Source organism: Acanthochromis polyacanthus, chromosome 15 (genome assembly GCF_021347895.1).
Source record: "Acanthochromis polyacanthus isolate Apoly-LR-REF ecotype Palm Island chromosome 15, KAUST_Apoly_ChrSc, whole genome shotgun sequence".
Classification (NCBI taxonomy): Eukaryota; Metazoa; Chordata; class Actinopteri; family Pomacentridae; genus Acanthochromis; species Acanthochromis polyacanthus.
The window spans coordinates 10,926,200-10,952,097 of NC_067127.1; the positions used below are offsets into that span (position 1 = coordinate 10,926,200).

The 25,898-nt window shown below is 42.4% G+C and overlaps 1 protein-coding gene across 1 annotated transcript in view; it reads right to left on the minus strand.

The window, feature by feature from the left end:
- The window catches only part of zgc:171482 (zinc finger protein), a 58,749-nt gene that overhangs the window by 8,969 nt on the left and 23,882 nt on the right, over positions 1–25,898 (minus strand). The window contains exons 4-6 of the mRNA XM_022190068.2: positions 18,619–18,796; positions 15,186–15,443; positions 7,294–7,390 (exon numbers count right to left, since the gene is read on the minus strand). Coding sequence (XP_022045760.1) covers positions 7,294–7,390; positions 15,186–15,443; positions 18,619–18,796 — 533 coding nt within the window. The remainder of the gene's footprint in view (positions 1–7,293; positions 7,391–15,185; positions 15,444–18,618; positions 18,797–25,898) is intronic.

Here is a 25,898-nt window from a genome sequence, read left to right on the forward strand (position 1 = left end):
AACATGAACAATATTACACAGGTAATTAAAGCCCCAGCAGTGTCATTGGCCAGAGATATACAACCAACCTGACTATTCGTTTCACGTAAACTGCAATTTACTGGTTGCAGTTCTTTCTCTTATAGATTCCAAGCAGCTAATTAGTATCCTATCTTGCATTTTTTTTTGTTTCAATGGATGTATACATGGACAAAAATTTCTCAGGCATTATAAATTTGCTGCTAATGGTTGCATAAAAGCCATCATAGCCTTGAGGACGATCTCTACAATGACTGAGATTTCTAACACCTCTTTTTCTAGTACAAACCAATGAATATCAATAATATGAACAATGAACCAGACAGTCAGATCTATATAATAGAGCCTGATCAATAAATCAGAACAGCAATAAATGTTTTACAGGCTAAGTGAGATGAACTACATCAGAAGAATTTCTGTTTTATTCAAGCTATGCTCATTCGGAAACTGCAAATTAAGCAGCATATTATCTGAATTTGTAAGTAAGAAGTACGCAGGGAAGTTAGGTAGTTAAAAGACTGTAAATATTAGGCCTCTTTGAGCACATCAGTGCTATAGAACAGCAATAACACATCAAGCTGTTGATGTATTGAACTGTTGCTGACAACAAAACAAGAAAATTTGACAGAATCAACCCTTTAAACCCCAACCCATGTTGTTTCATGTTGGTTAGCTTTTTTTAAATTTAGGTGTTTACTAAATATGCAATGAAGAAATCCATTCACCTGTTTCCATCAAGGTGTTGGACTTTAGATTGCTGTGAAAAATGAGCCCATAAAGATTAAAAATGTGAAAGGAGTAAAGAAAAAAGCGACCAGTAATTGGAGTTCAGAAGGTTACAGAAACTACAACATTTTTTTTAACAAAGTAATTACTGCAATCCTCTGTCACATCTGTATTACACAAATATGGCTCACCAACTGCTGCTTCTACCCTGTTATTTGGATGTGGACTTGTATATAATTTTTAAAACTTGGTCTCAAATTACCTTCTCGATGTGCACAGGCTTACAGTCACCGCTGGGAACAGCCTGCCATTATCAAAACTTGCCAGATTCTAACACAGCAGTAGGCCTGGAAAAAACTGTTCAGCTGCTGTCAGCTGCTCGCCTTATGTTTCTTCTTTAATTTTCACTTTTGAAAAAAATGAACCATTAGTTTTTAGGAGTACTTGAGTCAGAACCAACATGGGGATTTAATGTTCTTCTATCTGCTTCCGTTGTGTTCTGCCTACTTGTGTCCCTGTCTGCCGGCCAGCTAAGTGCATTGGTTTAATTGCAACACACTGTAAACTGTGAAAATGTTCTGCCAAGTTTATCTAGTTATATCGCTGCTGTTATCATCGTGCACAGGTCCAATTACAGCAGCCAGTCTGGAGCGACTGTGGTGGAGTCTGCAGCATTTCAAATGACCTGCAGCTGACTGCGTGCGAAGCAGATGCTCGGCTCAGATAAGAAGAGCTGGCAGATAGATGCATCCAGCTGTTTAAAGAATAGAGAAATCTGTTGTTGTTTTACGGTGACACATTCCTAATGCCAAACATCACACACACAAACCCACACAAATGGACGTAGAGACACACACACACGCGCAGTCTTCATGGACGTTTCTTCGGTGAGAGCTAATCCCTTGCCACTGTCAGCCGTGCTTTCGTCTCCTCCGGAAAGCTCCTTACACAAGCCAAAGCTCATCCTGAGTGTGAAAGAACACACGTACGACCCACACATATATATGCACACACTCAGTCAAACTTAGGGTGGAAGATTGCACGTAACTTTGGCAAATCTTGTCCACCAAGTAAACAACCCAGAGATGTGAATGGATAAATCTCAGTCTCTTTTCCATAAATACTACTGCATCTCCACATTTATCCACACACATATATGCAAGGTATACACACACACAAAACAAATTTCAGCTTGACAGATTGTTCTTAAAGGAAACAGACTTGGTAAAACACTTGTACTCGGGCCATGTACTAGACAACCAGGCCAACCCTGAAGCACACACGCATAGTTCTCATTTATGGGCCCTGATGTCCTCTTATTTCTTTACTTCTGATGCCTTTGAGGTTGTCAGGTTTCTCATTTCTGCTGCAATCTGTGTGCGCCCATGAACTTAGGACTGTGTTTACACTCTCATAACGGAGGAAAAGTGACACTTTAAACAATTTGTAGCACAACATAGCGTGACAGGGGTATCATATGCTATCATATCATATCCCCATAGTGCAGTATGCTATAAAGGCTAAAAAGTAATATATGCTGATGTGGGAGAGAGACGTAGCCTAAAGTGATTCCTGACACACCACTCATGTACCCATATTGTGTTTCACCTGAGTGACTGGTTGAAGGCAGAGGAAGGGAGGTTGATGAGGTGGAACCTTCGGTCTTGTTCTGCTTCCCAGAGGATCGATGCAGCAGCGCAACAGAGCTGGCAAGACTCACTTCCAGTGCCAGTGTTCGCTCTCATAGACTTCAGCATTCAGCATGTGTTTGCAATAAGTCTGAGAGGGCTCAGGGCAGTTGTACAATAAAATTGTTTGGATCTCTCTTGGATGCTACACACACTGCCTATGAGTTGACCCTCCTGCAGGACCTGCTCAGGGTAAATATCCACAATCCAGAGTGCTGCACATTCAAAAACAGAGAATGGCAATTTCTCAGTGCACTTTCTTTGACTTAAATAGATTCCGAAATTTAATGGCTCAAACTAAATGGCTACTGTGCTATTGAACTGCAAAGGAATAACAAATTGAAGGGGAAGGGATGTGTTGGCTCTGTTATGCTGTGAGGGGCATTTTGCTGGCACAGTTTGTGTCCACTTGCCCCCTTAGAAGGAAGGGTCACCGCAGATCAATCCACAGTTGTTCTTTATGATTGTCTTTTTCCTATCATGAAACATTTCCATTCTGATGGCTGTGTACTCTTCCAATATAACAACACCCCTATCAATAGGACACAAGGGGTCACTGAATGATTTGATGAAACTGATGTGAGTCATTAGCTATGGCCTTTGCAGTCACCAGATCTCAACTCAATTACACACCTACAAGAGATCTGGGAACGATACATGAGACTCCACCACCATCCAAACCCCAAATGAAGTAATATATTGAAGAAGAATGGTGTTCATCCCTCCAGTAGTGTTCAAAAGACTTGAAGAATCAATAGCAAGGCCCGTTGAAGCTTTTCTGACAGACACTCAGACACATGAAACATTTTTCCTTTTAGTTTTAAACATATAAACTCCTAAACTACAAGCGAAATACATCATTATCCACAGGAACGCTTCAGTCTCAAATGTCACAATATGTTGTCCCATTTCCAATATACTGCTGCATATATCCTGCTTAAGTTGTCACCAAACCCTCACTGTGTTATGAAACATGTCTCCTCCTTGTGCTGACATCCCTGCGAACAATCCTGAGTAAATTTCATTGCTTGGAAATGTGACTGAACCCCAGCTCTGCACGTATCTCTGCCAGATTCCGTCTACTTCACACCGCTTCCACTTCCTGTAAGCCTGTCTGATAAAGTGAATGAGGGACTTTCTCCCTTCTATCCAGTGACCTATCAGTACTTCCCCTGTAAATCTCCCTGGTACCGCACCCTCAGTCTCTCTCATCCATCATTGCCCTCTGAATCCAAGCTCTCCATCCTCAGAGGTGTAACCCTGCAGCTGTCAGCAATGACGGCTTCACCTCATTGTCCACTCCAAATCCGCTCTATACCTCTTTGGCCCCACTTTTCAGTTCAGATTACAGAGATTTACTCTCTGCTGCAATTTTGTTTTATGTTCTTTTGCTCTTGGCACCTTTCTGCATCCAATACATCCCAGTTCTGTCTGTATTGCTGCATTTCTCCGTGTTCATCTGCCTTTTCTCATCAGTTTTGTCTCAGCCTTTTGCCACCTCTGTACCCTTTTCATTTCTTGTGCCTCTGTCTCAAACATGATGTGTCTTTCCGTCTTTCCGCATCCCTCTTCCCATCTGTCTCGCGGTGTCTGTGGTGCACGCCGTCTCTCTTGTCATTCTTGCTTACTCTCTCGTTCTCGCTCATAAACATGACTCTTTCAGTGTGTCTGCCCTCTTTTCCGCTTTGCAACACTAAAACTGACAGAGTGAGCGAGTTATGAGCCACCCTTTTTTTTTCTGCAGGATTTACAGTCTCTATGCAGAGATATTATGCCACCCAACAATCACACTTTTTAGGAGTTTAGCTGACACTCTTATCTAGACTGACTGGAGTGAGTGAAAAGCTGTGTTACGGCTTCACTAAGTTGCTTGGTGGCATGTAACTGTTAATGAACATTGACTTCTACGGTTACTTGTGGGACATTTAGCTGATGAAAAACACATTTTCCTCATAATCAACATTTCTTTTGAAATATAATAATGCAATTACTAATAGTACTTTCCAGAATTGGCACCTGCAAAATGTCTATCTCTCTGTCAAAGAAAATGCACATCACCTCAGTGTTTGTGCACTAAATCAAGTAACCTTTCAGTTCCGTTTGATATTTTACTTGTGTACTGATGTGAGCCTCTGCAGTATCTCTGCACCTCAGCAAATCACACTGAAGCTCTCTGAAAGGACAGATAGCACTTTGGGTAAGAGAAAAATGAGGTTGTCTGGTGGAATTGGGGTAAAGCCTTTGAGCAAACGTGTTGTTTTCAGCCTCATCTGCACCTTTAGCATCAGCCACTTGCATCAAGAATTGTGCCTTTGCATTTAGAATACGTCTCTTAACAATTAATTTAGGCAATTACTAGTTTTACACAGTTTGTTAAAACTAAATTAAATGTATTTTGCTTATTTGTACACAATCACTCTGGAAATTACCAATATAGTTAAACGCCTTTCAGACATGCAGGTCTTTCAACTAATCTGATGGCATCTAAAAGAGCACCTAGCTCACAGTTCTGTAAAAGTCACGACAGCAATTTTACGAGTTTGATCCTGGAGACATTTCCATATCACATTCAAGATGGCAAAAGCGTGATATGCATGTTGTCCCATTAATAGAAAAATACACAAATGACATATGCTGATTTGTGCAAAGTGATTTGAGGAAAGGTTTTCCACATATCAGTTCAAAAACATCAGAGAGCAGTAAGTCACAGTTTACTGTCAAAATCACAAAACACCATGTCTTTCAGTTTGCCCTTAAGTTTCACGGTTACAAACTGAACTTTACTGCAATGAAGACAGAATATAAGAGGTCTTAATAATGAGACTCGCCAATAATCGATTTAATCTGGTTTTTGATAAAACATCAACAAGAGCTGAGGTTTGGTTTGTTGTTTCCAGCTGTTTAGAGGAGCTGTCTCTCCAATTTATTAAACACAAACGGCATCAAACAGCAGCATGATCCATATGAGGGTCTCCAAAGAGAGAGTTGTATGCATTTATGCAAAAGAAACAGCATTGCTAACTTCAGCAATTGGTTTAGATTTTTATCAATTATAGATTTTTGTTTATAAATTTACTATTATGCAGTATACACCACTTCATCATTGAGGAGGCAAGCGATGCTGTGTATCCCATGTTTGAAAAGGGCTTTAGAACAGTGAAATACACTGCAGACAAGAGAAAACTGTAATTAGTGTCTCTATATATACCACACGCTTCATAATCTGTGTAGATACCAAGCCATGCTCAATGTTTTCCATAATAAATAATAGAAATCGGAATATAGTGTCCAGTGAGTCGAAAGTTTTGGAATTTACCCATTGGCTCGAAGAAAATCTATCCTATTATTTACTTTCTGTTTTTGTCTCTTCCTTCTTCACTCTTTGCCTCTCTCATCCTTGTTATCGCTGTTGTTTTTCTCACTACACCCACCACTCTCTGTCTGAGAGTTAACATGTTTGCTGAAGTTTGGTGTGTGTGGCCCAGACATGTTATGCTCTGGGGTGGTTAAAAACCGTAATTTGAGTTCCCTCCACCTTCTAAAAGAAGACAAAAAGGAAGAGAGAAAATCTGTGAAAACAAAATTATATCCTCAGGCACCTTTTTAGCTGACAGATACTCTATTTGCAGCATGCCCAGTTTCCATTAGATTGCCATAAATACAGAGAGACACATACATGCACAGACACACAGCGCTCCTCTGCCTATAGCCACGCTCGCAGCTATCTCATGGTAAATGCATGAAATGTAACTGTTCCATATCGCAGTCTCTTGCTGCTGATGGATATAATTCCCTGCACATTGGCTGTAATTACATTTTCTAAAATCGGTAATGAAAATGACCAAACCCCATTGTGCAATAGTCATTTCTATACAGAATAACTCTGCATTATTGCCATCGTATTACTGCAGTCTGCTCCATAGTGGTCCTGCTCAGTGTGACCATCGGCTTTTCTCCCTGTTTCCTTGTCCATCAGAAAACAAGGAGGTTGCACCTAAAGTTGTATAAATTCTTCAGCTACAATTGACACAACACTAAAGTTTCTTAAAACTCAGCTTTAGACCCAGCTTCAGACTTCAATATATTTGCACAAAAATAGCCAGTACTGAAAGACGTATAGCGTCAGGACTGAAAATCTGCATCAGATACTTGAACAACTAATCATTTTGTCCTGTGTAGTATATTGTATTTGACATCCTGACAAAAAGACTAGCATGTCAGATTTTTTTTACCGTCTCTCCTGTTGTGTGAGATATCCCGTAACATGTTCTGTGACATTTCTAAGAGCGCTCCTCCTCACAACACGGTAAAGTACAGCATAGCCTGAAGGATGTGGAACCCATACTGTTCTTTTGGTGCAACCCACAACTGGATCCCCAGTCATGTTTTGTTTCATTTTCTTAAGCTTTTCCAAGCACATGACAGCCAGTGTCATTCATATCATTGTCTGTTTCCATTGTTGTTTCAAGTAGTCCTCCTTTCCAAAAACGGGTTAGAAAAGACGGCAAACGATGACTGGTTGGTGACTAATGTGTAGGAAACACAATGCCCATCTTATCAGACATGATTATTTCTTGATTTGAACCTCGCAGAAAAGTGTTTGTGCCATGTTTACCTTGATAGTCTCAGTGGTTTCCATGAATTGTACAAATTGGTATAAGTTGGGACACTTTTGGAGATGGTGTGGTTCTTGTTTGTATGAAAAGTATTGAAAGAAAAGACCTTGAGAGAGAAATTCACAGTCTGCTTACTTTCACACCTCGAGGCCTGTTGCTGCATGAAGTTATTGTCCGACTGTTTCAGAAATGTACACACTGTTTCTTTCCAGGGATCCACCCATCCATCCATCCACTATACTTACTTATTCTGGTGCTTGGAGCCCTGGAGATGTGCATGGTACTGCTCGATGGAGTTGAGGACCACACTGCAGACACTGCAAGAGTAACTACTGCGCAGCCCTGGAGAGACATAAACACACAACCACACAGGTACATCGGTTATTGTCGGGACATTTTCAATAAGTACGGCTCATAAAAATCCTTAAAAATGATCATAATCTGGATCACTAGCAAGTATCAGTGAGGCAAACATGAGCAACAATTAAAATCTGAACTGACACTAAGTAAACAGTGTAAAGAGCAGGGTAATTTTCCTAATTAGAGTGTTTCTGGGAAGAGATTTGATTAGACTAATCATTAGCAGAAAACTAGCTACATTTTTAGATCCTTCGATCAGTGCCTTCTTCTTTCTAGTTTCTGTGTGTGTGTGAGTGCCTTTTTCAACTTGAACTTGAGCAGGGTTCAACCGAAGAATTAGGACACTAGGAATTTGAAAAAAAGAGCAGAGCAGTAGGTCGTGTTCGAGGCTAATATAGAGTATGACTGTGCCGCGCGTGCACATTTTCATTGTGTTGGTGAATGCATGCTTGAGATGGTGCGCCTCAGACACAGATGTTAACTAATTAGAGGGTTTGCAGGTGGTCGAAATGAACACCCAAAAATAGATAGATGAGCACGGAGATACTGATGGAGTGGGAGTAGGGGGGTGGTGGTGGAAGAGAGAGAGATTTGGAATGCGGGGATGTGGGGATTAGGTAGACGGAACGAGTGAAAAGAGGAAATTTCCAGAGAAAAATACGATGCGTATTAAAAGATGAAGCAGACAAGATGGATAATGAGTTATGGCGCCGCAGCGGTGATGCAAAATGCATGCTGCCATTTAATGACCACGGGAGAAAAATGATGTGTGCCCACCCAACAAAACACAACATCTTCTTCCACATGTGGTAGCTACAGCATGGCAGCGCTGGGTTTCAAATCTTTCTTTCATGAGGGAAGGGGAAGCAGAGGAAATGCTCTCTGTGGCGATGAGGATAGGGCAATCAGCAACATGACATAATTGGCTGTGTATCTCTGTCAGAGATACAGTGAGATGCTATTTTTGTTTTTGCACATACTGCAGAGCCGTTGCTGCAGAACTTTGCTCAGATCACAGATGATCAGCCTTGACACTTTAGGGTTGCATGACACACCATTGAAAAACTAATTATTTGAAGCATTTACCTCTCAGCTTGTCTGTGCTCCTTCTCCTTGTCTGTCTTTTTTGTCCATTTAAGTGTCTCATTTTAGGTGTTTGTTGCAACTGAAATTGGGTGTGCTCGCTGGGTGTGGGTGCCCTTTTCGCTGCCGTCATTACTGTCCTTGAGATTTATGACTTGTCTGTGTATTCCATCACCTTTTGACCTTCTGTGGTGGTAATTGGTGAAGTGTGTTGGGAGATGAAGTTGTAATATAGTTAGGAGTGTGGGGAGGTCATTTAGACCAGGCTAGAGCTGCATAATGTGGCATATCTACTCCCAGTGTGCCTCAAGAGTCGCTCTGTCTGTTTCAGGGGTGATTAAGGACAAGCAGCCATTTACAAGAAAGCCACGACTGAATTAGTTGCCTGGAGTAAGCACTGCCATGGCTTAAATGTTGATATTTTGCATCTATTTGGAGCTAATAACTAAGTCTGCATGTGTGAAAGGAACAAAAAAAGAAAGAAAGATGGTACATCTTTTTCTGCCAAAATGTCTTTACTTCTGTTCTCTCTAAATGAAAAGGCTATTAATTGGAGAAGAGATAATTTGGAAAAGAAAGAAACGATAAGTCTCTCTAATTCTACTTTCCTTTCTCTTCCCGGTAATTCTATACTGCTGCAAGGATTACATAGAGAAGTCTATTCTTGTATATACGATTAAGTGCGTGTGTGTGTGTGTGTGTGTGTGTGTGTGTGTGTGTGTGTGTGTGTGTGTGTGCGCTGACAAAGGCAGCTTCCCTGCTTTTAGACTGATTGATGTCACCTCCACACTGCCTGGCTGAGGAGCGCTGATTTAAAATATGCTGCAGTTTCTGACAGTGCCAGTCGTCTGTGCACTCACACACCACACACACTTAAACATATACAGATATACACATGCATAGATACTGTGTTTTGATTAATAAAGCAGTTTTGGCATAAGACCACGCCGTGCCCTAATCCATGTTAATTACGTGCAGGGAAAGTGTGTGTGCAGCACGAGTGACAGCATGCAGCTCAGGGTTTTTTGTTTTTTTTTCTTTTTGGGAGCATGAGCAGTATTTGTGAGGGTGTTCTAAGCCTTGTTAATTACACAAGAAGATATGCCAGGGAGAGAGAAAAGAGGGGGTGAGATGAGCTAAGGCAGTGGGTGTGGAGCTGTTTGTGGCTGTCCTTTAATGTACAGAGCCTTCTGGCATTGTTGGCACCACTGCTTTGGAGGCGACTAAATGCTTGTCAGAAAAGTAATAAGCCACATTTTGTGCTCGGAAAATAGTGAAAACGATGTTCATTTCAAGAGCCTTGTTGCCGAGGAATTCAACATCCTCTTGCTGTTGCACTGAATGATATATTTTAACTTTGGCTTTTTCACTTTGCCTCAGCTCCAGTAACATTAACGGCCCATTTGAAGCATGATATTTGTAGCTTGTGCCATTGGGATGCTCTGCCAAGCTCAGACTGCAGCTCCTTTCATTTGTGAGTCTCGAAAGGATTTCAGGTGGTAAGCACTGACAATCTAGTGTTGTGTGAACACTGTCGATTTTGAAACACAGGAGGAGGAAATGAGCCTTAAGTACACTCTATCGCCAATGAAAGTGAAATTACATATGGATAATTTCAAGGTAGAATTTCCTCTATTTCCTCTCCTCTGTCCTATGGGGCAGAAGACTGCAACTGAGAGTCTAACTGAAAGGTATTCATCTGTAATTTTATTCATATGCTGGTCGAATATTAGTTTATGGAGCTCTTACTACCCCAGAGCCTTTGTGCTGTGGCACACCATTAGTTTACCATGTGCTTTGCAAGATAAAAAATGAACTGAATCCAAAACGGAGCCCATTGAGATGCAATCAAAACCAACAGTCTACAGCACAGGCTTGACGGTGCATCTCAAAGGAATATACCACAAATACTATAGCAGAGAGGGGTTCGGCAATGGGAAGAGTCAGCTTAAATCCAAGTGGAATTTTACCAACAAACTTTGAAGTACTTACAGAGATTCTAATTAGTTTTGCAGCCAACGTGACAGTAATTGGGAAGACCATCTGTTTTAGGCTTTTTTAACCATACATAGTAAAATACTTTGTGAAGTATTGCTTTGAAATAAAATGACCACATTCTTTTCCATTTTTCCAGTTTCTGCTGCAGCTCATTAGTCTGTGTCTGCTTAATTGTACCCAACTACTACTTCTTTAAGCTGGAGAATGTATGAAGTTAATGGGTTTTGGGATGCATACCAGAACCTTCCAATAAAACTAAACCTAACTTTAGGATATAATATAAACTATTCAATAAAATATGGCCGAATTGTGTGTTTCGCCACAATTAAAAATTTATTTCCTGCATGAACAAGCTGTAAACACAACACTGACACATCGGTGATCAATGTATAGTTAATATGGCAAACGTGAGCAAACAGTTGCCTTTTTACACCTCTAGTAGAAGCCAAGCTGCCATTTGTTACATATAGAGTCACCTTTCTAATAGTTTGATGAATGTAAGTCCAATATTTTCTCCATTTTTTTGCATTCAGTCGTTTAGCTGTGTTTTTGGTCTCTCCACTAACTCCTGAGGGAAATCTCTGGCTCTTTAGCTGCTAAATCACCAGGGAGATGCTGACACTCAGTCTAATATCTGCTACTGGACAGGTAGTCGGTTCATCGCACAGATTGAGGTGCAAACAGATGCCTGCTGCTGCTGGAAGTAACACTGACGAGACTGAGCGGTGAGAAAGTAGCAAAAAAAACCTCCAAAAACTTGAGTTACAGACTGTTTAAATGAAAACTATGAGCTGAAAATGCTAAAATGCTGGCGCTGAGAGGAACTGCAGAGTGATTGTTCTCTGCGGGTGCATCATATTTCACATTATGCAATCATTTGTGTGATTATTTTGGCTTTAAATAAGACCTTTGTCAATAGTTAGCAGCATTTTTGACATAAATCAGGAAATATATGATCAAAGAATCCAAAAACAAGCCCAAAGTTTAGATGCAGTGCGTAACACTTACTTCTTCGGTACTGCCTGTAGTGTCAACGTGGGGCCACAATGCCTCCAGTATATCAAAGTTATGTGTGAATGTATGTAATTTTGATGTGCCACTGTGTCACACTGTATTGTCTCGTGGGAGGGGAGGTCAGCTCTGTCTGCCAACTCAGGCACAGTCATCAATTACACACAATTTTCTCTCTGCTTTAGTACTTCACCCTCTCTCGGGTCTTCACACACAAACCGGCACGCACTTACGGAGACGCACACACTCCGGGCCCAGACGCTTATCTCACTGCTTCTAATTCTCCACTGAGTCTCCGGAGAGCAGAGACAATGCGCTGCCTCTGTCTTGAGGGGCTTCTACCCCTGTCGTGATTTATGTAAAGACACAGCCGAGTCGGCCGGGCTCCTTCCCCCGTCAGCAGACACCCCCACTGCAACTCCCTCGGCCACCTCTGTAATCCATCTCCAAGGGTTTTGTCTGGCACCTAGTTGTGGGAACATCACGACTTTCTCCCCTGTGCCCCGTCTGCGCAATTACACCAGAAATTTCAAGAGTAAGAAACGGTGTCCATATAACTGTCATGGGGATTTCGGGATGTGTTTTGGTCGTGGGCACGGTGGGATAAGAAAGAATATACAAGTCCAAGTAAAAGTCAGCGTCATCAATAGGACACAGCCATCCAAAATACAATAGGCGGATTCTGTAGCTATAGTTTGGAGAGGGGATATCGGTGTGTACATAATTCACCTGTGCCTTGTGGGGAGCTAATGAGGATGACAGATGAGACATGTCGGCAGATCCAAACCTCGGGTGGTGCACACACCGACAGTTACTCACAAACATCCACAACAACAACCAACAAAAGGACAAAATAGAGTACAGCAGCAGGGAGAGGGTGGGAACAAGATAAACAGAAATGTAAAGAGAAAATGGTTCCACAAAGGGAAAAGGAGGGGACAGGAGGACAGAGACGGATCTGTGCTTGGCTCAGACTGAATTCCTCATTTCTCCCCCCTCCCCTCTGTGTTTCTCTTCGCTCAGCTGCCGCCTCACTTTCGACCCTCCCTATGAGATTACACTCAACACACCTGTGACTTCACACCTGAAGTGGTGACAAAAGCCAATCGGATGTGAGAATCTTGCACCAACGGAAATGTGTCTGAGGAACAAACGAGTCCTGACAATAGAGCCGTACTGTGATGAACAAAGTGTTTGAGACTAAAGGCACTGGAACAAACACTTGATTGATGGCACGTATAATAGACCACGTCAGTGCCGAGCTCACTTAGAAATCTAAGACCAGTTCATCGCATCCGAAAAGACGTAATAGATTTTGCAGTGGAGCATCTATCTTTACCAAGTGCATGTACGTCAGATTAAGCACAAGGAACATTTCTATTTTTAAATCTGCGTTTTCAGATGTTTTCTGTAGCCACATGGTGAGATTTGGAGTCAAAATCTCACCAAAAATAATAACAAAAACACTCGAGTCTGTGGGATCTGGGTCACAGTGTGGATGGAGAACGATATCTAACATGACACCACTTAAAGCCTCTGAGCCTGTGGAGGCGGCAACATGACTCATGCTTTTAATATGATTGGCTTCTTGAGATGATGGTTTGTGTCATGGCACCTGGAGCACGCAGCGAATGGCACGGCTTGGGCTCTCCGAGGATTCGCATGTGTTCGGCAGAATCTGTGTGCTGAGCGCTACGCAATATGAGTGCTTCAAATTTGTATATGTGTGCCGTAGAGGTGTTGCGAGGCACTAGTGTGCATTCTGGGCTGCGTGCTGCAGTAGGATGACGATATCACTCATAAGAACCAGAAAAGGAAAAGCAGTTTCTTTGCCAAATATTATTCAGAATTTCATTCGGATATGCTTCTGGCAGAAATGTGTGTGTGAGGATGTGAATCAGTGTCTCCTTACTGCTGCATTGATGTATGAAAGTGTTTGTGTGCAAGAGGGAGAGATAAATAGAAGGACTCATACTTCAACCCTTAGCACAAATATTAGTGTGTAATGTGGTGTTATTTAGCTGTCTTAGCCTCAGACTTCTCCCCTGTGCGGTGCATTATTCGTTCAGTATGTTACATGTTCCATGTCGGCAGAGGTCCTACAACTTCTTCTATTTTATAGATTTCAATGCTAGCTCTAACAAGAGCTGTAGTATCAGACGTCTGTGACCTCAGACAACAACATGGAAAGTTAGACCGAGGACAGCATAAGGAATAAGATGTGCCAAAATTTCACTGAGATTTACAGATATTTATGGAGCGACAAATATTCATTTGGGATGACGGATGATCTCTTAACATTAGTTCCCCAGTAGACACTTTGGAGTACTTGAATGGTTTAACATTACATTTCCATGAGCCTAGTGCATATGTAGATGGGTACTGTTTAAAACTGGGATGGTTTGAAAAACTAAAAAAAATCCTGTCCATGTAAAAACCCAAGAACACAGCTGAAGATAAAGCCCTAACTGTAAAGTCACGTCACCCAGCAAGAGGCCTAAAAGACGGTTTGGTAGGCTATTAACAGGAAGTGGGGAGTCAAATGTGGATTGATTCAGACACTCCTGTCCCTCAATACTGGGGAAGAGTAACTTAATTCATGTTTAAACATAAATAATCTTGTTAGTAAGGTTAACACCGGCACAATTCTGGGCTCTTCTACCACTGCGCAAAATTGCCACATGTAAGCAAAGGAAATAATGACACGTTCTGAGCCAAAAACTTAGACATCAATAAACTGAGATTCAATGTATCTTCACCCTGAAAGAGTTTGCCCAAAGGTCCATCTTGAGTCATGCTTAAAAAAACCATGCATGTGTGGACATAGGCTTTAGTCCCCAATGCCCTGCTGGCATCAAGATCAAAACACTGACTCCTACTGTTACAATGATGCTCAATGGTGGCATTTTGTTGAACCCACACTACTTGGTCGTGTTTCCGACCCCACACCACAGTTTATAACGTATGCTTTCTAAAATATATTTGCAGCCTGCAAGACCCAGCTGAGATATCTGGAGGATCTCAGTTGAGTAATGTTCTCTGACTTGACCAAGCTTCCTCAAAGCCACAGAGGACATAATAGAGCTATTTTCATTTTCTGGCTTCACACGCAGCATTTGCCACATAAGTGCCTCAGATACCTATTTAATTCAGGAGAGTCGGTATATGATATTTTTTTTAATCTCACATATGATTGATTATGATGACTCTCCTGCAGAACTATAAATCTTTAGAATTCCGCATCTAAATGTAAAGGTTATTAAAGGAGGGTATTCCACACATTTGGGGGCCATTATTTTTTTACAGGATAAACAGTAGAGGAGGCCTTGATTTATGACGAGAGCTCTGGACTAATTTAGTGTAAACGCATGTGCCTTTAAGGGTACAGCAGAATAGGTAATCATTCATATAGAGGCCATGTTTTCTGTCCAGCTGTATAATGGATATGATATTTAGAGTAACTGGTGCTAATTTTGTCTGTGAATAGCTGGTGTGGCTTACCTCAGTATAACATCTGTGAAATGCACACCACACTGAAAGGCATATGAACATTTCAGACGTCCACCCTCACTGCCACAGATCTCGCAAGTGATCTCCCACTTATCGTCTTTCCTCGTACAAAGTGGTAACACCCCTGTTACCCTTCATTTGCCACTTGTGTTGGGCTCGGGTCCAAGAGGCTGACCTGTGCTCTCCGTGGCATCCAGACTGCCTGCTAGCTGCTCCAGGAGGCGTGCCCTGGCTGCGTTCCTGCGGTGTTTCTTGCCTTCGTAGTGCTGCTGAGCCATCAGGGGGTTGTTGAACCAGGCTCCACACAGGCAGCAATACTTTCCTGCCTCTCTCCCTCCGTTTCCACTGACCACCGCCATGGGCCAGGGTAGGGCCGCGGGAGGAGGGGGGCAGGCAGCGGGGTCTGCGGGCAGCGGAGTGGAAGGAGAGGAATCTGGGGGAGGGAGGGAACAGAGAGGAGTTAGGGATAAAGAGTGAGAGGTGAAGGATTTCAGGAGTAGAAAGAGAGGACAGGAGAGGAGAGGAGAGTGAAAGACGGTATTAAAAAGTATTTAAATGCAAATGGAGCTATAATGCAAAAATTACATGAAATGAAAATATTTTCATGAAATTACATTACCATTAAAATGCGGCTCATTCACATTGGCACAGATGCTCGTACTCTCACAGACAGATGGAATCTCACATGCTCACGTTTGCACATTTACATTTTAAAAGTTCTGGTTTTGGGTTGTGCTGATCAAGACTGAGAGCAAAGAGCAAAAAGATTGCTTTAGGCTACATCTGTGGAACATAGAGGAGGGTCGGGAGGAGGCCATCTGCACTCCAGGGCCCTGTGTGCAAATGCTGGCTTTCTGTTCACATCTACTGCACTTCTAAACCTTCCAGTTTCATCTTTTTCGAACCGCATGTGTCCGTCCATCCTCCTCTCCTCTCCTCTCCTCTCCTCTCCTCTCCTCTCCTCTCCTCTCCTCTCCTCTCCTCTCCTCTCCTCTCCTCTCCTCTCCTCTCCTCTCCTCTCCTCTCCGTCAGGCAATGAAAAAGGAAAAAAATGGAAATGGCAGTCTTCCAGGTGACCTGCTAGTCATGACATGGCACTGGTTACCATGGTGATTGCCCATTAATAGCCAACGGGCACTGACATGTCCGCAGGACGCGATCGTGGTTCACGCAGGGAGGACTGCGTTTGTGTGTCTGTGTGTGCATGTGGGTGTTTGGGTGGCCGACTGAATGTGTAATCTTCGCTTGAGAAAATGTGTGAGGTCTTCGGTCTTTGTGTACGTGCGTGCATGAATGAAGCTCGAGAATAGTTTGCTTGCGTAAGGTACAGTACGTGTACCAAAAAGTCACCCTGAGGCGGGGGTAGGGGGGTTAGATTCGCAGCCAAATTATGTGAGAAAGCTTATAATGCCAGATGGCACGTCCAAATGTGCCGATTCGCCGTCCACAATGTGTCAATGACTCTAGAGTTATACTGACTGTGAGCACACAGCCACAATACCGCACGTTTAGGCATTTTACATGACAAACAAAAGCCCACTCACAAATGCCTTGAAAGCCCCAATGAGTCATATCACTTCTTTCACATCAGCCATCAGCTCACTGATAACAAATGAAGAGCATGCATGAATTGTTGACCAGTGACCATGAGTGTGAGGCGTGCTAATTTATAAGTGTTTTTAATGTGTGGGCCTGTGTTGACTTGACTCGAGCCCTGCGATCCGATTGGCTGCCTATACCTTGATGTGTCTTCAGGCTCTGTTCACATAGTTACTGTATCTATGGCTGTGTCTCTGCTCATCTCACCAACCACACCCACTCACATTCCCTTCGCTCTTGTTTGCCTCGCCACACCATTGTCTCACTTACACCGCTCAACCCAGTAACTCTTGTAATGTCATTTCATTTCTTTTGCTATTAATCTCAGAGAAAAGGCCGTCCTCTAATCTCTGGTGCAACATTCGTGCGCGTTTGTGTGTGCGCCTGAGTGAGGCTCCTCGGCTCTGACAGCTCGGTGGAACAGCACGTGCTAAGCAGCAACAGGGAGAGATCTTGCAATGTATTTTCGCCTCTCCATCCTTTGTTTTCCCACCATTTCTCCTCTCCTGACTGTGATCTCTGCACACTGGAGCAGAAGTAAGTCTTTTTCACGGAGTGGGGCACCGGGAGTGTGTGTGATGGAGTGTGTGTAGGAGGAGGAGGTGCTGGCTTGAAGTGTGTGGGGATGTGATGTGCATAGCGGAGGGAACACAGGTACGTTCTCTGCTCTCCACCTCTCAAGGGTTTCTCCATCACACGTGGCCCTCGCTTTCTCTTTCCATGCTGTGTGCTTTCTGTGTGTGTGTGTGTGTGTGTGTGTGTGTGTGTGTGTGTGAGTGTGTGTGTGCATATTTGTGGTTCTGTATGTATGTTAGTGTCCATGTGTCCTGCAAGTTAATGTCACGAATGTATAAAAGTGCATGCATCAGTCATCTTGTTTATGCACGTTTTTGATGATTGTGTGTGCATGTGTGTGTGTGTGTTTCTTTGCCCGTGCGCGCCCAAGCCTGTCAGCTTGGCTGTGCATCTTCAGTGGAGCGCTCATCTCAGAGTGATCATGAAGGGTACTTTTGACTTTAATCTCTCCTGAAATCCTCTTCTTCTCTCCCAGGTCACTCTTCTTCTGTTCTTGTGCTTGTTCTCTTGTTTCTTTTCCTCCAGGTCCCACTGTCACAAAACCACAGAAACTCGCACCGCAGCGGCTGTACGGAAGTGACACTTTTCCAAAGTAGGCCAAAGTTTAGCAAAAGTCACTCAGGGGCTTGATTATAACACATTTGTAGCGATTGTGCATTTATAGCTGTGTGAATTTTCCCTTTGAATCCAATTTGAATCACATTATGTAAAGCTCCCCTGAAGACAACTCACCACCACAAACTCCAACAAAAAACAAAACAAACACTAAGCTTAAGCAATCAGCAGCACACACAAAAATCAACTGGTGGATGTCTTGATCTGGAAAGGATATTTTATTATTAATCATAAGACTTATAAATTAAAGGCTGTCTGTGTGCTGCACCTTCAAAGTTGTACTTCTTTGGCCTCTGGCATGTTAGCATTTTCAGACATTCCCACTGATTCTCAGGCTAGAAGTTTTGACTGAACCATGACTAAAGCTTTCCAAATCCACTTCAGATAAAAACATGTGCTTTGAACTAAAAATAGTTCTCAGTTCAGTGATACATGTCACAAAAAAATGGATGGCGCAAGTGAGTGTGCGCAAGCAGAGGTGAGAGCTAAGTGAGTTATCTTAGTCTTTAGTAACGACAGGCTCTGTGTGCAAACATCGAAATCTGATACAGGTATTGATTAGCTACAACTGAAACTGTTGATCGCCATAGCACTGGTTTATAGTCAGAAGATTGATGGGTTGCTTTCATGTCTGACCTGAAGAAAGACAGATGGAGACCAACGCACTCAAAAAATCTGTTTAATACTCTATTCTCCTTGCTTCTCAAAGCTCAGCTGGCACTCAGAAGCACTGCACCTCATGTACTATAAGATACATGGATCCAACATGGCAAAGTTTGAGGGAGTGAGTTTCATCTGGTTGCAAGAATGTAAGATACCTGCGTTTGTAGGGCTGGCCATGGCTGTGGGTAGGGTGGGTGGCTCCCCCAGCACCAGACGGACTCTCTTGGCATGGGTTTTGCCCTGATAGTGGGACTGGGCCACAATGGCGGAGGTGAAGAACATGTTACACAAGGTACAGCACTTGTTTCTGTCCACTTCTGTCTCTGCACAGTCCTACAGGAGAAAAAGAGGGAACGATGGTAAAAGAGAGTGTTGGAGGGGTGAAGGGAAGTGTTATGAGGGAAAAATAAATCACAGGGAGAGGAGAGGGTAAGGGAGGTGAAAAGGCAAAAAGACTGGTGAAGGAAGGGATGATGTGAAAAGAGAGGGAAGGAGAGGTGAATGTGGAAAAAAGAGGAGAGGCGGGGGAATGGAAAGATGTATATTTTTCACTGGGCTTGCTTTCTCTTACACACACTCACACAAACACACACACAAAGGCAAAGAGAGGGCTGATCAAATATTCATCTGTCTCTCTGGGCAGAGATTGTGGCTTGGTCCTTTCACCGCTGTTGGTTCATTACTAATGATGAGGGGGAGATGTTCCCGATGGGAGAGAGGCAGTACAAACAAAAAGACCAACCACTTGATTGACGCAAATGTACAAACACACAGTCTTTATAGGAAATTGACATACATTCATATCCTGGAGACTTACCCTGAACATCACTGTAATTACTACTCTCCTAACCCTCACCCTCACCCTTGACCCTAACCTTAACACAAAGCTGGCCCTCAGTCTAACCTTAGACCAAGTCCTCATTTCTAAAAGGAAATGATTTATGTGATTGGGGGTTGCTGTATGTCCCCAAAGGGAAGGTGGGTCCACACAGTGTGATTGTGCAGACAGATTTACGTGCCCAGGACACAGCTAGGACACACACACATGCTGTGGAGACATCCATTGATACTTTCCTTTTCCTTGAAACCTAAACTCAGACTGAAAAAGTAGTTTTTACCCATGGGAACCTTTAGGTGCGTCTCTGTTGGTCAGTGTGTGCAGTAAGTCCTCATTAGGATAAAGGGACATGAAATACACATACACATACGCATGCACATGCACACACACAAAGTTCAAGCAATATTCCACTTTCTCTTTAGCATTTTCTTCATGTTTGTTGTTCAGAATAAAGAGAAAATAAAATATTCAGTAAGCCGCATCTCAGGAAAATACAGACATCCAGTATTTTTTTTTTAATTATCCAAAACTGGAACTCATAATTGATCCTCTGGGAACTAAATGTTGAAATCTGTCTCATGTAGGTTGTAAAGAAATGAATCAAAGCTGTGTTGATGTTTCCAGAACAGGCAAAGTCTGTACACCAGTCAGTGTGTTTGTTTTGTTCTGGTTTTCATAATTTTAGCTAAGCTAGCTCCAGTGAAAGTACATTTAAATGCTATGTAGAAATCAATAACATAGTTTGTGAATGCCATTTTCTGTTTCAAAAAATATTTTCTGAGTTAAGTGTAGAGAACCTAAAGGTCCCATATTGTGCCACTTTTCAGAAAATTTATGAATGTCTCACATGTCCCCTGAATGTGTCTTTCTGTTTTCAGTTCAAAATGCTGCAAAGATGGTTCATTGTACATTGACTGTAGAGCCACTGGCTTTACCCTTCATCTAAACTGGCTGTTTCACTGTTGGACGTTCAGAAAGCCACTGAGCTGCTCTCCATGCCCCCTCCAGGAAGAAATCTCTCTCTGCGATTGATAGCAAGGACAAAAACAGTTGACCACGGCAGTGAACACTGACATAAATGAGTATTTGAGACAAAGTCTTTCTCTCTCTTCTAACTTTGTCCCTAAGCTATCACTTTATAGGGAAATATTGCTGAATTCACAGCACAGCCGCTGTTTTTAACTCTTGTACATGGTCAGTTAATCAGTCTACGTTCATACTTAAGTTATATATATATATATATATATATATATATATATATATATATAACAGACAATAGAAAAATGCAGTAACTCAACAAGTTGTCGTTTATTCTTTCTATTTTATATTTTGTACATCATATTATACTTTGAGTATAATGTCATTGTGAATACAATTTCCGCAGAGTTCTGACCTATGGGCACACAATCAAAGCTAATGATAATGTTAGCTACATTAGCCACACTAACGCTATGCGCTATGCTATTGTTGTGGTTTCACTGCCATCAAAGATAAATGAAATCCGCTGGATCTTCAGGTTTTCAGAGCCCTGACCTCTGAGCATTCGATCAAAGAAGAAATAAATATCCTCATATCTTAACAGCTTTTCTTTTTTCTTTTTCACGGCCAAGTTTCCAACAAAAACAAACACAATAAAAATGGATTTTCACCATGGGGCACCTTTAACTGACCTGCACAAAGCCATTTTCTAAATTCCACCCAAATCTTTGGGGTGAACTGAGACAGACTATGAGCGAATCATTCAGTATCAACCCCTGACCTCACTAATGCTTTTGCAGAAAAAAGAAAGCAAATCTTTGCAGTCAGATTAGAAAAGTTTGCGGACAATCGAAAGAAGTGGCAACTGATACAGCAGCATACTAATATTACGGTGTATGTATTACATGTGTATGTTCCACCTGCAAACATACATGAATTAAATTGGCAAAAGTGTTTTGCATGTCGATCGATGCTTCAGTGTTTTATCTCTGTTTACAATGTCTTTCTTTCTTTCTTTCTTTCTTTACACCAGCGCTCTTTAATCCAGGTGTCAATTCGAGCTGGAGGAAAGAAACCTCAGTCTCGGCAAGAGAGTACAATAATAGAAAGGTGTCTGAAACACCATATCTGAGTGTGTGGGTGCATCATACTGTGCGTCCCAGTGGATGCACGTGTGTGTGTGTGTGTATATATGTGTGTGTGTGTGTGTGTGTGTGTGTTATGTCAACCCTGGTTAGCATCAGGGGCAGCGAATGTGAGAGTTAAGGACACCTTTACCTTCGAGGCTTAGCTTTGTCTCTCAGCTGTCCCATCTCTCTTTTTCACTCTTCTTCTTCTTTCTCTCCTTTCCTCGATCCTTCTCTCCTCCTCTTGCTTTTTGTCTCCATGCCTTTCATCCACTCTCAGCCTCTCTCTCTCTCTCGCTCTCCTCTTTCCCTGCATCCTCCCTCCCCCCTCTGGGCACCAGTCTCAGTGACTCTGTGTGTTGTGGGATGAAATATTTATCTGTATTGGCAGGCCCTCGCCACCTCCTCTCCTCCTCGCCCTCTCCCGCCTCGCTTCCTCGCCTCCCCCGTGTCTGTCCCCGCTGTGATCACGTTAAAGGCTTGCTATGAACTGTCCCAGACCTCCCCCCTCCATCACCATTAGCAACTCAGTTTCTTTTTTTCCCAGTTGGGTGTGAATTCATTTCTCTGTGCTTTATTAGCGCATGCAGCATTGTCTTGTGCATAATTGCTGCTACTGTGCGTGTGTTTGTATGTAAAAACAGCTTCTCTAAATTTATCCCATGATCTTTATTCATGATGGTAGCATGGGAAACACAGAAGAGCCCATTAGGACAAGTCTCTTCTCTTCTCTTCTCTTCTCTTCTCTTCTCTTCTCTTCTCTTCTCTTCTCTTCTCTTCTCTTCTCTTCTCTTCTCTTCTCTTCTCTTCTCTTCTCTACCCTTGCTTCCCCTGCTCCTTCATTACCATGTCTTTACCTTCTTTCTCTAATTTCTGCACCTCATCTCGTCTCCGTCGCTGTTCATCCCTCTGCATCCCCATCGCCCAATTTGTCCACTTCTTCTTCCCTCCCATGAGCAATGCTGCTGATATCTACCCGCATCTTCTTGCACCAGGATGACGAATATCATCCACAGCGGAATTGCGTCCCACATTTGCGTGACTTAGGACAAAACGCGTGAGATAATTCTCTGTGGCAGCCTGCAGTGGTCTCACCTGTCAAAACACGCTGCGAATTAAAAGAAGCAAGCGACAGAGATGAGAGTGAAAGACAAAGAAGCATCTACTTGAAAGAATGACAAACGCTACGCCGGGGATTTGCAGAGTGTGGGGAAAGTTTTGAACAATCCCCGGCATGTGTGGGTGACTGACATGTGAATAACTGTCGACTCATTACAGCTGCCACTCTACTGAACCACTTTAAACAGTAAACAGAAACTCTGACTCACTGTTTTTTTGCACCACTGTCTGTCTCTGCCGAAAGTCGTCAACCTTTCCGTTTCTTCATTTTTGATTCCTAAATATCTGCTCATTACAATATTTCTCACGCTCTTCATTTAGTCTGTCTCTACCTGTCGCATCAGTCGCATCTGTTGAGACGGATTTGCATGCGACCTAATTGCCGAGTGTGTTTTTGTTTGTGTCGGCACATGCTGCGAGTCTGCCCGTTTATCCACCGCCTGACGGAGATGTCTGTATCGCAGAATATTTTGTGTTTGGGTGGCTTCATCTTGCTCACACACCTAACAATAGATTCCTAATTAGCTGTGTTCTTCCTCTCCTTCTGTTTTGCTTTTTCTCTGCTCCTCCTTGTTTCTCCCACTGTTCCGTGTTGAGGCGCTGTGGGAAACGTTGCTAAATATACACATGGAGCAGCACTGGGAAACAGACGCTCTCATTTGGAGTTTGAAGAAGCTCTAAAGGTGTAAATTGAAAGTGGCAACGCTGCAAATATAGCATTAGAGGAGAATGAAAAAAACATTTTGCTATCTCTTGCCCTTTCACGCAGGTAGGAATCGGCACAGATGAAGAGGGAGAGCAGGGTGGCGAATAGGGGGAGAAAACCGGATTGAGTCTCCTCCCCTTTCATCTGGGAGCACCTTTACGACCTACTTTCTCTCCGTTTGTTCTGTGACAACACTTTCACCTACACACAAACACAAAACCTCAAGGCCTGGCATTTTACACTGGCATTTCATTCACTCTGCGAAAAGCCTTTTCTGCAGTTCCCATTGGACTGCGCCATGTCAATCAGTGTGAAAACAGAAGGGCAAAAACACGGAGATAAAGTGCAGAGAAGATGTGCAAAACCTCTTCTGGGAGACAAAGAAAGATGAAAGAAGAAAAAGTCGATTCTAAAATTGAACGGTGAGAATTTAATCTCTGTTCATCGTACGTCAGTTTTCCAGCATTGTGACATAATCAATGTCACATCTCTGTGTGAAAGGTTATGAACAAAGTGCTAGCTGTGGCAGTCACAGTGTGTTACAGTATGGCAGATGAGGGCAGTGTGTGTGTGTGTGTCTGAATGTGTGCACATGGCCCGGTTATGTGTATTCGGTGTCCCATATGAGGTGAAAGCCAGGATGGGCTGACTCATGTCTCACTTAGGGAGACAGATGGAGACGCAGGTGTGTATTCCTACAGTATCGGTGAGTGTGTTTGTAAACCCTGAAGCCTTTGACATGCTATTTCATGAATGTCTGTAGTGTTGTGCACGTGCAACACCTTTGTCGCTCTTTTTTTTTAACATCTTATACACCTTGTGTGAAGAACAATGGTTCAGGTGTTTGTGATAACAAACATACCAGCGAGTGCCGATTTCCAGAGGCTTCCAATGTGAAATGATTCCCACTAAACTTGTTTGTTGTTCACTGAACTCTTCCAACATGCTTTCTTTACGACAGGTTTTTACTTTTTTTTATGCACAAGCTGCTGGGATGAACTGCTCATGACCCGTCCTCAACAAATTTTAGTAACTTTCCAAAGCCAGCCCTCATGCCAACATGACAGAACAACATCATCCAGATATGTGGAGCCAAGACTAATCCTCTCTATGTTTCGCTCTCTTTAACTGTACAGCTATTTATTTGTAGAAAATTAAGGACATGTTCAAAAATTCCTTCAAGGACCTGTCATATGGCAATAGAACTTTAACCATGATCACAATTCTGGTTTTTCCACAATTGAATGAACATGGCTGACAGTGACATTGACATTTAAAATGCATCATTCATAGAAAATAGAAAGTGTAGATAAAAATCATTCAACTTTGGTAAATCTGACACACCTGTCTGAGTTGCATGTACTGAGTGGGAAGATAAGAGTCTTCTCTGTGCACAGTCGCCTAGCTAACATCTACTGTAGCTTGCATGTGAGGCGTTTATGGAACATTGGTAAATTTCCTGTCTATCATTAAACAGATTTACAGCACGTGAGGTGTCTGACTTTAGGTGACAACGCACTTTTTTAAAGTCTTATTTTGATGCAATGGTTTGTTTGGAATGTGTTTATTTAAATCTGAAAGTGCAATAAAGAAATGCCCCTAAAGTCAATGGGAAAAATTATGATAATTGTAATGTCATAATTTATCAAAATGATTGTGGTTATAATTTTGGCCGTATAACATGCAGCCCTGTGTCTTGCAATTCAGAATTAATATATCTTCTATTTTCAAGGATGTTTTTTTTTATAAATTGATGCTTCTATATTTTTTAGGTGAAGAGGCTTTGGATGCATAAAGATAAAAAGAATTGTGTAAGGAAGGATGAGAACCGTAAGAATCAAAGAACATAAATTTACATGGTTTAAAGCAGTAACCTGGTAGTGCTGTGCGAGTAATAACTCCTGTCTCTCTTGGTTTTCCTGGCTTCAGTGGTTGAAACAGTAAATTTTAGGCCTGTCTTTGTGCTGTAGCCTTGCTGGATTTAATTGCACGAAGTGAAATACCTTTAATCTGCTCCCTGTGAAGATGACTTCTTGCAGCCCTGGACATTATTTGTCAGGGTTTTCAACTTTGCATTGATCATTTGTCAAGAGCAACCAGGAATCTATTACACTGGGGACGTTAGGAAATATTTTAGTTCGCTGGTTTTCATAATGAATTTCTTGTCAGCGGAGGACAGAAAGCCATTATTATCAGGGAAACTGGTCCTGCACTATGGCCCAAAGTCTTGGCTGTGGCACGGTACTGTTTTTGGAGACACTCCACCTCTTCACCTCTTTCTCTCCTGTCTCTCTCGGGCACAGCAGGATTTCTGAGTTGGTTTGATAAGCTTCATTTTTCCACCAGCTGTGTCCTCAAAGTGGCCACTGTATGTTTTCTGTGTGTGTATGTGTGTTTTCTGCCACGTGGGATGAGCCAGATAAATAGGGCACACAATGCACTATAGTAATCTCCCTCTACACAATAGTCTATTACACATACACGCTAACACAAATTTAAAATTTAATCAGTGGCAGAATAACAGTTTTGGTTCATGGTTGAAGGCCAACAATTCACTCTAGATGCAAATGCATCCTCAGCATTTGCCACAGTTGCAGAACAGGGCCGTGGAAATACACAGACACAATGGCCTACCTACAGCGCAGACACAAACATTGTGAATGCACT